The sequence below is a fragment of the Ornithodoros turicata genome, chromosome 3 (genome assembly GCF_037126465.1).
Source record: "Ornithodoros turicata isolate Travis chromosome 3, ASM3712646v1, whole genome shotgun sequence".
NCBI lineage: Eukaryota > Metazoa > Arthropoda > Arachnida > Ixodida > Argasidae > Ornithodoros > Ornithodoros turicata.
In genome coordinates this window covers 71345703-71361060 of record NC_088203.1, presented here as the reverse complement: position 1 = coordinate 71361060, position 15358 = coordinate 71345703, and the positions used below count along the sequence as shown (strand labels likewise).

The window sequence follows — 15358 nt, the reverse complement described above, 5'->3', positions numbered from 1 at the left end:
GGAAGAGAGTTCGTACATTGGTGCATCCGTCCGCGAATTATTTAGCCCGTGGATTTAACAGCCGGTATACCTCCAGAGGACAATAAAAAATGAAATTGTGATCTGCCGTGTACGTTTCGTAGAGGCGTCCCTTGCTTCATACACGAACAGTTGCAGAATCGAACACTACTTTCATGTATAGCAACACGAATGATGTCTTATGTACAAGTAATTCGAAAAGTGATTGCGTCTACTTTCATGGGTTTTCTTACCTTTTTTTTTTAATTATATTATACCTTACACGGTATTCTAGCGTGCTTGAGGGAACATTTATTCTGCTCTGCGCGACATTAACAGAACCAAATTTGCCGCTACCGTTGCCACTTGCGAAAGCTCGGAGAATTCTCTCGCATGATACGAGGATCTGACGGCGCTCTCTCTGAATCCGAATTTCGTCAGACACCATATCAGTGAGCCAGTCGTTTTACGCAGAAGAGGTAGCTCTGGTTATTGCAGGAGAATGACAGGCATATCCTGTAACCTTTCGGACATGACCACCGCGTCCTGAATGCGGCGACTAATTGCTTCCGAGAGAGCCCTGGGGACCGGTGTGTAAGCCTTAGCAATCGCCGCTGCCTAATATAGCGGACTTAACAGGACGGAAGAGAACGCAGGCACACAACATCAGCAACACTGCGCGCTCAGAACCGGTCTTCTGTACGTGGAAGTGACCGTCAAAGTGTTTCTGAATTTCATCTTGATGATGCAGAACAATATGGGCATGGAGAGTACGAGAAAGACAACGTGTCTGTTTTGCCCCACCGTATACGGCAAGACGCAAGTCAAATACCCGTTCTGAATTTCACAGCCCGTAAAAGAGTGACGCATAAGGAGCAGCCGGTTCTACAGCTCGTTTATTACGCGCATTGAGGGGAACGTTGTCCCGTGAACGGGACGGTCTAGTACCCCTGCCCCTTTTAAGAAGTGTACCATTCGAATGCCCATTGTTGAAAATGGGATACTGCAAACTTGCCCGACAAAGCATGTCAAGGTTATTAAATGACCGAATTAAATTGATAAAGATTGCAGAGCATGACGCGATTTGTGTTGGCAACGATAAGAACGGCAACGTCGCCCTGCGGGGAAGTCCGTGATAACATACAGGAATCGTCTGCTTTTGCGCAAGCTAGTGCACCTGCGGGAGCAGACGACCTTCAGAGTGAGTGGGGTCCACGGGCCGCACTCTCGTATATTTTCTATCAGTTCTCAAGCAAAAACACATATTCTAAGAGGTGCCCCACAAGGTGGTTTAGAACAACTATGTTAATGCTCAGGGACAAGTTGAAACTAGCAGAACACACCAACCCTATGGTAAATGTGCAGTCACTGGCCATCGACGCGCGCGGTCGCATTACAGCTTCGAAAAATTACGAAAAATATATTACGCGGGCTTCCATTACACTCCCCGTTGCGCAGTGATCATGTTTCGAAATCGATTGTAGGCCGGCCATCACCATCTGAAAGTGTGTCAGACTCGGAATACTTCCTTGGGGGCTGTGTTGTACCCGTTAGTGAAATATGGTACCGCGATATACCGATACTCGTTGCTTTAGTGACAATTATCGAAATACCGGTATCGACACTTCTTTTTAAAGTAACGGAGTACTGCTACAGTTGCTAAAAAATGTAAATTCATGGCAAGCTCACATGTGCTTCTATGTATTCGGAATCGTCGGGATCATTTCGTGAACAGCAAAATTAGTGCACCATCGTCAGCCCTAGATTATCAGGGCACTGTCCTATAAAATTATTGGGACTGTTCTGCGATATCACGGTGCTTTGACACTGGCACATACAATGCTGTATTTTTGGTTCAGTGCGATAGGTAAAGACGAGCCAAGTTGTGTAGTCGGCAGTGCGGTCTTAGATGGCGTTCATTCTCAGTTTTGACGGCATCTAATCCCCTGAACAGTGATGGGTGTCTCAGTATAGTTGACAGTGCTGTTGTCGACTCATTTACACCGACGCCACAAGTTCGACACTCATATTTGTACACAGTCTAAAACGAAGGGAATGAAGCTGCATATGACAGCGGCGGCAGTTATCTTCACGAGCACAGTGCCAGCGGTACAGTGCTTGTGGTGGATTGTACAGCGTGCGGGGCCGTCGGACAGGTTGCTGGTCGCCATTGGTGGGCATCAAGGGTAGGCTGTAACAACCGGATAACTTGATAGCCAGATGCTTTTGTAACCAGGTAGCATGCATTATCAGTTGTGCACTGGAATTTCTAAGGTGAGCTCAGTGCACAAATTGTGACCAATGAGACGCGGACGCTGACCATCGGCCATCGTGCATGCAACAAGTCCCTCCGTTCCCTCACCTGGAGAAGGGCGATCTGGCGTACACGAAGTTCTATACCAAGTTCTAGGCCACATTCTACACCAATGTTTTAACTGTGAGCCAAACTGTTCGCTGCCAGATGTTTCTGTACACAGAATGCAGAACATCGAAATTGTACCTGTTGTACCGAACTGTCACCTGTGGCACATTAATGTAACCGTTCCCTGTAGTTATTTTACCCTATGAAAAGAAAACTAGTTTTCTTTTCAACACACAGCGTTTCAACAGACGTTTCAACACACGCGTTTAAACAGCGTTCACATGCTTGCTTAGCTAAGCAGGCATGTGAACGCTGTGTTATTTCACTGAAACTCACGCATCCCTAATCAGCACGTCCTAATCCACAAGGACAGTTCAAGACAACGTGCGCAAATGGGATTGGGCAATAAGCTGACCAACTACAGCGTTGTGCAGGATGCGCATATTTCAGTTAAGCGGCATACCGACTAAGAAGAGCTCGAATATGTGTAGATAAAAAACGAACAAAGATTGATTATGAGAATCGGAGACACCTCTGGCTGAACTGAGTTTGTTCGCACAAGGGTTCGGTGGGCAGTCTAAAGATGAATACAAGAGATAAGCTTCCAAAATAAACAGTACCCATTGGGCACCAGGAGCACCACGGACACACAAACATACATGAATTAAGTTTCCTGTGATAATGATAAGTCAGCTAGGGTACAGTCTTCCTCAGTGTGACGCTGTCCACGCTCCACGGGAATGTGCTCATGATCGTCATGACACCGCAGGCGGAGCAGAGGCTTCGGCCACTGGGTCCGATAACATGGATTATATGATGAAGGCCACATTGGGGTCAACTGCAAGCACAGCAATGCAGAGCGCTGTGACGGAAAGGGAATTGTAGTGCATATACCATGCACAACAGTATGAATATGCACAATCTGTCGAAATGGTTGCACTACGAAGACCTTTCCTGCGTGTTGTATTTCTTCTTGTGGTCAGGGTCCCTGATCGGCATACTGCGTGGTATGCGTAGGTCAACAAGCTCTGGATGGAGCTAAGCATTATAAAACCGCTCAAAGTATACCCAGCCCCAGTAGATAGCACATTGGATACAGCTATACTCTGTTCACGTCCATACGATCTGACATGCTATCTGGTTGGCCCTCAGTAGCTGTAACGGCCTTCAGCAAGCACATTTTGCATTGCAGCCTAATTTGGCAATCCAAATTAATGCAAATTCCGCAATCCATTTCTCTTCTCTGACGTTATCTTCATGACAGCAAGTGTGCAGTTGAATGGGCTGTGGATTCTCAGAGCTTGAAATTAGTTGAACAAGTGCATATTGTCCACATGCTTCGTCCTTGAACAACACAAGGTCCGTTTCCGGACGTTCCTGCAGACACGTCTTGCGTTCTGTCGCTTCTGCTAGCTCTAGATGAAAGATAGCTTGATTCGTGAGAGTCTGGTACTACTTGAAGATTATCCAGATACCTTCTCTTGTAGAATTTCAGGGCTCGTTCTTTGCGTCTCTTCCGTTTTCCGCAGGCAGGTTTCCTGCTATGCGTAAAACCATGACTGGCAGGCACAGCACAACCACGGAACGAAGGATTCCGAGATAACGAGCGACAGCTGCGCGTCCACACTCCATTTATTATCCCACACGCGAAAAGACAGATTGTGACAATTCATCCGGTTTTTTCCACTTGTGCAAGCCTCTATGGCATGCAGATAGATGGCACCACCGCGCACACCCAAAATCCCAGCGAGTCGGCGGCATTCGCTAACCACTGCTCACAAGAATCCGTGTAGCAACTCTATGCTTCGACATAAACAAATTCTTTCCGGACTTTTAGCGATATTTTTCTATTAAAATAGAAAAACCTAAATAAAGTCACCTTAGGTCTATTTATTTTGTGACCAGCCAGCAAGTCTGAAGGAAGCGCTAAACGCAATTTCCGACGTCAGCAAGAAAATTTCCAACACAAAAGACGAATTTCTGGCAGTATTAAGTACTAGAACCCATTGAGATCTCAAATTCAAGACGTATTTTATGCAAATTGAGCAGTTCCTTGTAGAGTTATGCGGTTTGAAAAATGCCATTGAGCAAGGAGGGTGTTGCACCCCCTTAGCAATACCACAGTATATGTGAGCGTGACCCAGTGCGACACTGCAAATTAGGAGTGGGATCTAGAGCGCCCTGTCAAAAACTTGACCTGTGTTCTTTGACCTCAACACTCTTGTTGAACACGCCGTGGTTATTTCCTTCAGTTACAAAGGAAAAAAGTGAACATATGTTTGGTACAATTCCATAATTCCGGTTGCGGCGCACATAGGCGTATCCACAGGTTTCTTGTCGAGGGCTAGGCGGACTATTGACAATGATTAAGAGTGAGAAATGCGGTCGGCACTGTTGAGCGGGGCATTAAAAAGTACCGGTATTGGTAACGATACAGAAATCGCTTTACCATAATAATAATTGTAATAATAATAATAATCTAACGGATTTACGATACCGGTTTAAAAAAGTATCGCTATACGCACTCCGATATAGAAAAAGTATCGATTACTGTAACGGTGTTACTTGCAACGACGATACATATAACACTGCTTAGGAGACTCATTGGACAACAGGATGCTTAATTGGGAGTCGCTGATGACGTAATTTAAAAACTCGCGGAAAGAAAACACGTGACTTAGCTTCCACGTGTTGGATTATGCCCCACATTTTCGTCAATGCAGCTACATTCTCTGCCGGCGGAAATGTCTCAGTGGGCTTATTCCTAGAGCACGGTCCTTTTGCCATGCCCGCAGGCCGAAGTCGTGCGTGACATTGGATGAGATTCGAAGCGCAGGTTTCGATGTCCGCCATTACGCCACGTTTCGACAAATTCCTACAAAAAGACTTATTCACGAGTAAAAACTTGCAGCCAAAGAGAGGGTGGAGACACAATAACACAACAGCGGGAACTGCAGCCCGCGTGATTATTCAGAATAAAGCTCGTACGGTTGTATACGTGTACAGTACTCGTGAAGATAGTTTTGGCTAAATTTTGGAATCGCTCCGGCTGTACGAAACCAACCCGAAGCACCATGTGGTTCGCTCTCATGGTTCCCAGATTGGGCTATAAACCGCCAAGTTGTGTTACTTTTTGTGACAGCTGGCTGGGTGTTTTTCATGTTGGCTATTTGGCTATTTTTGGGGCTATACCAGCGTTTCACGCCATGCGCTCGGATGACAGCACGCGACCACACGACGACTGTCACCCCTCGTTTCTGCATGTGTGTCCCGGCATACATTAATGCACTGCCGTCTCTCAAGACTGAATAAAGTAATGATCCTTTGCGCTTCCAGGTCGGACGCGTTAATGGGCAGCAGAATAGATATGAGCAGATACGAAGACACACAAGTCGGAATCCTTTTTTCGGAATTCGGTAATTCTGTGACGGACACAGGTGGTGATACTGCAACGCAGCTTTTGTTCCTGTACAATCAGAATTTTCAAGTTCAAAGGAACCAATTCCTGTGCGACTTTACTCTCCTTCTGAACTTGCTGACTTTAAATAGGTTGTGCGAACTGGAGAGAGTACGTAGTGCCTAGGGCTCGCTGATGTTCCATTATTAAACGCCCCAAAACTAATGCTGCTGGAATATTAGAGACTGACCATGTACAGGACATCATGTACGGCGCGCATATAAACGGTTGCTCCAACTCAAAATTTGTCCGCGGCAACGCGTGTTGCTAACTTCAAGGACAGGTTCCCAGCTTCACGTTAGCAACCCGCAATGTGGCGAGCATGGGAGCACCTTTACGCAAAGCTGCCGCTTGTATATGGGACCTGTAATTGATATCATGGTGCCTCGGGCTTGGAGTATTTGAAAGTGACCTTTATTTACATAAGCAATAAAGTTATAAGCTATACGTGGTGCATCATATCGGATTCTGTTGCAGATTAAGTACGCAGCAGGTAACGATAAGCCGAGGACACGTCCACACTCTATCTCGTGATGGCTTGGAATGTTCCGAGCTTCACGCTCGTCATAAGCCAAACTTTATTTTCCTCTGGACACGTAAAAGCGCAGACAAGAAAGACGAAGACGTACAGGTTTAACGCGCGAATAATAATTCATATTAACACACTCCCACTCGCGTTAAATAGTTCTTACTGTATGCTTAAACCACATCTATTCGCACAAAACAAGTTATTCCCTCTTGGGACTGGTTTCGTTAGCCCATCTGCAATCATGTCCTGTGTTGGTAAATATTCCACAACAAAATCTCCGTTCTCAACCCGGTTCCTAATGTACAGGTATTTGAGGTTGATATGTTTAGACCGTTGGTGTTGGACCGGATTTTCAATCATCTTGATTGCCGACTGATTGTCACATCTCATGGTCATAGCCCCAGCACCGTAACTTTCGAAACCAAGTTCCTCCAAAAAGGTCTTTAGCCACTTTCCTTCTTTCATGGCTTCAGTTAGAGCGACATATTCTGCCTCGCTGGTGGAAAGCGCTACCGTTGGTTGTTTCACTGACTTCCAGCTAATCGCTCCTTTGGACATTGTGAAAACATAAGCACTTCTTCATCTTCCTGAGTTACCCTCGTTCCAGCTCGCATCTGAATATCCGATGATAGGTTCTTGACAAGCAGTGTATGTGATTGCAGCATCTTGCGTACCTTGTAAATAACGTAAGACTCGTTTAGCCATCTTCCAGTGCTGTATCGTGAAATCTTTGTTAAACTGGCTTAAGTAATTTACAGCAAATGCAATATCAGGACGAGTTCCTTGCACGAGGTACATAAGACTGCCTATGAGGCTCTGGTAGGGTAGATTATCTCGACTTATGGTCTCTTCTTCTCGTGAAACTTCATTTCCGTTGACATGATAATGCTCCATTGGCGTCGAAACTGACTTACAGTTGTCCATGTTGAAACGTTTAAGAATGTCTCCAAGATATTTCTTCTGGCTGATAGAAATACTTCGACCTTCCTTCTCTTGGTTTACTTCTATTCCTAGGATATACTTTGGCTCTCCAAGGTCCTTCAACTCAGCTTTCTTCCCAAGAGCGTCGATTGCGTTCTTCAGTGCTCGTTGACTGGTTCCCAACATCAACATATCGTCAACGTAAACTCCTAGAATTACTTTGTCATTTCCGGTTTTAAGTACGAACACACACCTGTCAGTCTCTAGACGTCTGTATCCTTGTTCTTGTAGAATAGCATCGAGTGTTCTGTACCACGTCCTTCCAGACTGCTTCAGGCCATATATCGCTTTGTTTAGCTTGCATACGTGTTCTTCCTTTCTACAGAAACCTGGTGGCTGCTCCATATAGACTTCCTCTTCTAGTTTCCCGTGAAGGTATGCCGTCTTGACGTCTAATTGGCGCATCACCATTCTTTCTTCGTTTGCAATTGCTAGAAGCAATCGTAGACTGTTGAGCTTAACGACTGGAGAAAACGTTTCGAAATAGTCGATTCCATGTACTTGTGAGCTTCCTACAGCAACCACACGAGCCTTGTACTTTTCGATTTCTCCGCTTGCGCCTCTTTTGACTCTGTAAACCCATTTCGATTTTACTACCTTCATTCCTGTCTTTTTCGGGATAAGTGTCCAAGTATTCATTTGGTCATGTGAGGACACCTCTTCTTTCATTGCCTTCTCCCACTGAATCCGTTGAGGGGAGGACATTGCCCCGACGTACGTCGTTGGCTCCACGATGTGTTGCTGAATTTCCACGTTCTGACAGTAGCTTTTCTTACTTGGATCCACTTGCAGGCGATCAGGCTGTGCTCTGATCCTCGCTGACCTGCGAAGTACATCTTGGTGCTCGACTTCGTCTTCGGACGGCATCAACTCGGATGCGTCCGCCGTACCCCCATCGGAGACGTCGTCTGCGGTTTCGAATGCACCGCTTCCGCTACTTGCTTGACCATCTTCTGATCCTAATGGGTTTTCATCCGGATAAAAGGTATTGATGGAGACATAACTGACAGAATCGTAGCATTCCGTGCGGGCTTGTTGCTCCAACAACGTCGATCCCTTGTGGTCCTCAATAAACTTTAAGTCTCTGCTAATGAAGACCTTGTTTGTGATTGGATCGTACAATCGATATCCTTTGGTGTTCTCACAGTACCCCAGAAAAATTGCTTCCTTGCTCTTTGGTTGCAGCTTCGTTCGGTAGCGATCGGGAATCCAAGCATAAGCCAGGCATCCGAAAATGCGAAAATACCGTACAGATTGGACTCTGCCCGTGTAAATTTCTTCTGGGATTTTCCCACGGATAACTTCTTTTGGACATCTGTTACGTATATAAGCTGCAGTGTTTATAGCTTCAGCCAGGGGTAATTCCAGGGGTAATTCAGCTTGTTTCAGCAGCGTTCTTCCTGTCTCGACAAGCGTCCGATTCATTCTCTCCGCCACTCCGTTTTGTGCTGGCGAGAATGGCACAGTCCTTTCGTGGACGATCCCTTTTTGCTTGAAGAAGACTTCGAGTTGTCGATTTGTGAACTCGGAACCGTTGTCTGTTCTAACCCTCTTCAAAATGCTCCCGGTCTGGACTTCAGCTTCATTAATATACTCAATCAGACACTCTGTAGCTTCACCCTTATACTTTAAAAATTGTGTTGCTACTCGACGGCTGTAGTCATCAACGATCACAAGCATGTAGCGACTCCCTCCAAGCGAAGTTACTGGAAACGGCCCGCATATGTCAACATGTACCAGTTCCAGTAGTCCAGTCGCTGGTCGATCATCCGATGTCTTAAAGGGACTTCTTGTATGCTTTCCCATAGCACATTCCTTACACTCCAGTTGCACTGAGTTCAAGTTCGGGATCCCTCGAACGATTCCACTTTGTGACATTTGCACAAGACATTGAACATTTAAGTGGCCCATTCGACGATGCCATAATTCCGTAGTGTCCAGGCGTGCTTGCTGAGCTTGCCGACTCTGTGGAATTATTTTGGCATGCAACCTGTATATTCCCTCTTCTTTGACAGCGTCGAAAACGAAATTTTTGCCACGATACACATGACAGCGGTCGCCTTTGAACGTCACGTCCATCCCATTCTCTGTCAGCTTAGACACGGAAAGCAGGTTATCGGCCATACTTGGGACATACAGGACGTCCATCGCAGTCAGAAAATTCTTGCCCTGCCCATTTTTTACCTCGAACGTGACGTTTCCAATGCCATCCGTTCGTATGGTTTTGCCGTCAGCGAGTGTAACCACCTTCTCGTGATCTTTTCGAAATACTTTCAGAATATCCCGACACCCTGTCATGTGGCTGCTAGCCCCGGAGTCGACGGACCAACCACTCCATCCGCCACTGCATGTGCCGTGCTCTTTAACTTCGAAAGCGAAGGAATTCAATGCGTGATCTACCTCTGTGTGTTGGTTCTCCTTGACTGAAGCAACCCTTGCGTTGTATTTCCCTCTGAAGGAACTCCGGTTGGGTCGCGTGTCGCTTCCTCCTTTGTTGCTGGGCGATTGATTAGATGATTTTTCTGGACAGCGTCGAGCGATGTGTCCTAACTTCCCGCAGCTGAAGCACTGTACACTTCTCTTGGCACCATTTCGTCTCCCGGGGCCAAGTCTCGCTTCATGCGCTGCCTCGCTGCCATAACCGTTTTGGCGTGTCTCCTCCTGGACGAGTGCGTACCTAACTTTCTCGGTGGTGAGGTCCGCTATGGCACATATGTCGAAAGCTCGGGCAACACCGTGGTACGTTCTTGGCAATCCCTGAATGGCTATTGACGCTATCTCCGGGTCGTCAATAGGCTCACCCAGGGCTCGTAACTGTTCACCAATGGCCTCTACGCGTTGCATGTACTGAGTAGCAGTCTCATCCTTTTTCCACTTTATGGCGTTCAACTCACGCTTCAAGGTGATCTTCCGTTCCAGGACTCGACCTCGATTCGTTTCCTGCAGTTTCAACCAAACGCCTTTCGCAGTGGCTTGGTTGATGACGTACCAGGCTTGACTTGCGGATAAAGTCTGTACTATAGCGTTCAGGGCCTCTTGATCCTTCTTCTGCCAAGCTGTTCTGTGCGCATCATCTTCCGGCGCATTATCTTCAATTGCGGTCCATAGACCCTTTGCCTTCAGGTAGACTGTAAGCTTGTACCTCCATGTAGGGTAGTTGCTTCCCTCTAACTTTTCGTAGTGGGACGTAGGTAATCCTTCTGCCATCTTCTACGATTACGATTAGGATTGACGGTAATCTATTTTATGCTTGCCGTAGCAGAGCTGATGACTGGGCCCATAACCTTTGTTGCAGATTAAGTACGCAGCAGGTAACGATAAGCCGAGGACACGTCCACACTCTATCTCGTGATGGCTTGGAATGTCCCGAGCTTCACGCTCGTCATAAGCCAAATTTTATTTTCCTCTGGACACGTAAAAGCGCAGACAAGAAAGACGAAGACGTACAGGTTTAACGCGCGAATAATAATTCATATTAACAGATTCAATACATATATTGCGGTTCTTATAGACTCTATTTGTTCCACTTTAGAACATCGGAAGAAAACATTTACCAGCGACTTGACACAACATAGAATAACATTTAATACGAGACGTTTCGTCTCGTATTAGTCCGCGGCGTGGGACGTTGCTGAAAAGACTTTATGCCATCCGAATCCTACCTGAACATGTTTAAAAGCGAACTTATGTATCCATAATCCAGGAGAAGTTGCATGCTTCCCCCAATCTTATGGTGTATTTTGGCTTTTCTTTTCTTTTTTTTTCTTCTTTATGCGTTGGCGTGAGTTGGCTATATTTGGGCTATTTTCTGAATCAGTTTTGTCGGGAGACCAGCTTGGCATCTGGAAACCCTGTTCGCCCTGCGTATTGAAGCCTCGCATATCCTGCGCGCCGTTCCCACGGAGCGTTTCATATGATTCTGCCTTGATGGATGTTTTCTCATGCAAGATTCCGGGTTAAAGATGCAAAGTAATGAAATAAGTCATGGTTTTTGTGTGGAAGCTCAGTCACTTACGTAGGGCGGAAGTCGAGGTCGAACGGGTACCTATAGAATGAAAAACAGAAGTAAAGTAACTGATTCTAGCGCTATGTTCTATAGTGATGCGAGAGCCGTGGCGCATAATGCAAATCCAACGTCTGTTATTGCGCGAATATATATATATATATTTGAAGGACGCATTTGAAGAAAAGGGAGAGGACATCGCAAGCGTAGGCCACGTTTCTTCACTCGTATTCTTTCAGGGATATCTTGTGTTGTACAAGTCGCGCAGTAATAATGATTGCCTGGCACTTCCAATGTGTCTTGAGGCACGAAGCAAGTTCAGTCGCAGGACATTGGGGTAACGGGATAGCATTTCCCACGCAAGAACGCCTTTCGCATCTGGATGAGATATTGTATAAGCACTAACCAAGCCTGATATCCGAGATGATGAGGCGAATTACCTGAAACGGAAGCACAATGATTAGAGAGAACCGTGGGCATGTCCCCTGGAAGAGGTTGCCCAGGTCATCCAGCATCCTCATCTAGTGTCAAGCACATGTGACCGTCATTCGCAGTGGCAGCACAAGTGTCTTTGTTCAGGCTTGCCTGCACAAACAATAAGGCTTACAGCTTAGAGACATTGTTAGACACCTCAGGCGAAGCAGACATACCCGATTTTTCACGGAGCTTCCCCGGTTGCGTTAATTTCTTTAAGGTGCAAGGTTACATGGAGAATTCTCTTACAAAACTACTTTCTGAACCCTTACCGTGAACTTGCCCTTACCCTTACCATCAACAGAGAATGTTGTCTGATGTTGAACAACGTCGTATACAGCATTCTAGCTCTTAATCAATGTGGAAACTGTACCTGGCCAATGGTCGATTGTCAACGTAAAATAGACGTTGACTTTAACATGTAGATATAGGTAACACGTATTTACGTTGGCTATACGCCAGGGGTGCCAATCTCATTCGTGCTCGCGGGCAGTGTTGAGGAACTATACGCTAGAGCACTGCACGGGCCGACTTTTCCGGGCCCGACCCGGCCCGGGCGCATCGAAAAATGGCCCGGCCCGACCCGGGCCCGGACCTTCATATTTTTATGCGGCCCGGCCCGGCCCGGCCCGGTGACCCAGTGACCAGAGCCCGGCCCGGCCCGGCGTCTAAGCAAATAGAGCCCGGCCCGGCCCGGCCCGGTGACCCGGCGAGTAGATCCCGGCCTAGTATTTCCAGCCGCGACGTACGCGTTTCTGGCGATTATCAAACAAATTTATAAGTAAATTTATAAGGAGAGAAGACAAACCTACAAGTGATGACGGTTTAACACCGTAACCGCACGAGACCAAATTAAATCCAGAACGCACAGGGCGTTATCGTTACACTGTCAAGATTTTGCGGAGATAGAGCATGCTGTCGACAAACTGCTTCTCCCAGACCCTATCCCTCTCACCAAGCTTTGCCAAAGTGATTGTAAAATATGTGAGGAGTGAGGAGCAATGTAAAGTGGCTTGGAGAATGTTCTAGAGGGTCGAATCATATGCATAATGCAGTACCCTTTGCTTGTCTTTGCAAAATATGCACAGGAATGACGCAAGCGCATGATGATATGAACTAATGCATCTCCAATGTGTGGAATTAGCTGCGTGGCCCGGCCGGGCCTGACTCTCGGGAACATATTTGTCGGCCCGGGCCCGGCCCGGCCCGCGGTGGTGGCGTATTTTGTCGGCCCGGGCTCGGCCCGGCCCGGAGCACACAGCCAATAACAAGCCCAGCCCGGCCCGCGGGCCGGGTCGGGCCCGGGCCGGGTCGTGGGCCCGGGCCCGTGCAGTGCTCTACTATACGCGGTCCGCATTCAAGTTTAAGTTGAGCCTCCTTCCGATATGTGTAGAGCTTAAAATACGTAACGAATATATTTCAGTTGCAGGGTAAGACATGCATTTTATTCTCTGCGTCATGAAGAAAATTGCGGCATCATCGTGTCGTCGCGTCACTTGACGTGGAATCCCTATCTCACCATCAATACATCAATCGTGCACCAGAAATCTGGGCAAGATTTATGCTGTAAGAATACTCGATTGACAATCTCTTGCTCTACCTGAAAGACGTCCGGGTTGTAATTTGCGGGACGAGAGGATAGGCACTCCGTGGCAGAAGATTGCGGTGATGTGTTCACCCCCTTGCGCAGCCTCATCCTAACCGTTCAACGCACAATCTGTCTTCTACACCGAATCCCTAGGTTGGCGTGCGGTCCAGAGCATGGAGCAGAACGTCGAGCTCTGACACCAGCTCAACGTCAACCGCCGAACCAGAAGAGGGGAGCTCTCTCTCTCTCTTTTTTTTTTCTTTAGAAATTGTCGATAGCTTTTTGCAGTGGAGTTCAATTGTATCCTGTACGCCACTTCCCAGCACTTTTCGGTTCAGTAAAGGATGATCTCCTATGAACTGCATCATTCTTTGTACCTATGAAGTGTAGAGGCTAGCGTGTAAGAGAACGAGGGACAACCCTGTGTTACCTTTCACATGGTACACTGATTAGCATAGCACACATAATCCGGTTCGATCCGATTAATACGAGTTCAAACCGTTATTTTGGTTGCGCTGAATACGAACATGAACCTAACCAGCAACCTCGAACCAGAACTTCAACCGAACCAACCATAAAAGCGTGTGCACCGCCCCTTTGATCGGAAATATTCCGGTGATACCACTGCCACCAAATCAGTAAACAGTAATCCACATTACATTGCTCTATTGTGCTTCTGGGAGAAATTTTAATTGCATTCCTGAAATCGTGTGAATAGTCCGGAATTCGTGAAATCCTGTCGTATCTGCAATATGCTGGTCGTTCCAGTGGCACCAAAGTAGGAAAGAGTAATCCGGATTATATTGCTCCATTGTGCTTCTGGCACGATTTGGTTTCCTAGAAGCGTGTACTACCCTTTAGTGATCTGCGGTATGCGGATGATACCAGTGGCACCAAAGCAGGAAAGAGTAGTCCGGATTACATTGCTCCATTGTGCTTCTGGCAAGAGTTCGCTTCCTAGAAGCGTGTACTACCCTTTAGTGGTCTGCGGTATGCGGTTGGTACCAGTGGCACCAAAGCAGGAAAGAGTAGTCCGGTTACATTGCTCCGTTGTGCTTCTGGCAAGAGTTCGATTCCTAGAAGCGTGTACTACCCTTTAGTGATCTGCGGTATGCGGATGATACCAGTGGCACCAAAGCAGGAAAGAGTAATCCGGATTACATTGCTCCATTGTGCTTCTGGCACAAGTTCGATTCCTAGAAGCGTGTACTACCCTTTATTGATCTGCGGTATGCGGTTGGTACCAGTGGCACCAAAGCAGGATAGAGTAATCCGGATTACATTGCTCCATTGTACTTCTGGCACGAGTTCGATTCCTAGAAGCGTGTGCTACCCTTTAGTGTTCTGCCGCATGCGGTGATACCAGTGGCACCGAAGCAAGAAAGAGTAGTCCGGATTACATTGCTCCATTCTGCTTCTGGCACGAGTTCGATTCCTAGAAGCGTGTACTACCCTTTAGTGATCTGCGGTATGCGGATGATACCAGTGGCACCAAAGCAGGAAAGAGTAATCCGGATTACATCGCTCCATTGTGCTTCTGGCACGAGTTCGATTCCTAGAAGCGTGTGCTACCCTTTAGTGTTCTGCGGCATGCGGCGATACCAGTGGCACCAAAGCAGGAAAGAGTAATCCGGATTACATCGCTCCATTGTGCTTCTGGCACGAGTTCGATTCCTAGAAGCGTGTACTACCCTTTAGTGGTCTGCGGTATGCGGTTGGTACCAGTGACACCAAAGCAGGAAAGAGTAGTCCGGATTACATTGCTCCGTTGTGCTTCTGGCAAGAGTTCGATTCCTACAAGCGTGTACTACCCTTTAGTGATCTGCGGTATGCGGATGATACCAGTGGCACCAAAGCAGGAAAGAGTAATCCGGATTACATTGCTCCATTGTGCTTCTGGCACGAGTTCGATTCCTAGAAGCGTGTACTACCCTTTAGTGATCTGCGGTATGCGGTTGGTACCAGTG

General features: G+C 47.0%; 1 protein-coding gene across 2 annotated transcripts in view; it reads right to left on the bottom strand.

Annotated features, from left to right (window-relative positions):
- The window catches only part of LOC135387292 (uncharacterized), a 143044-nt gene that overhangs the window by 90618 nt on the left and 37068 nt on the right, over positions 1-15358 (bottom strand). For both annotated transcript variants that reach the window (XM_064616559.1, XM_064616558.1), the window contains exons 3-4: positions 11736-11769; positions 11342-11371 (exon numbers count right to left, since the gene is read on the bottom strand). In XM_064616559.1, the coding sequence (XP_064472629.1) occupies positions 11342-11371; positions 11736-11769 (64 nt within the window). The remainder of the gene's footprint in view (positions 1-11341; positions 11372-11735; positions 11770-15358) is intronic.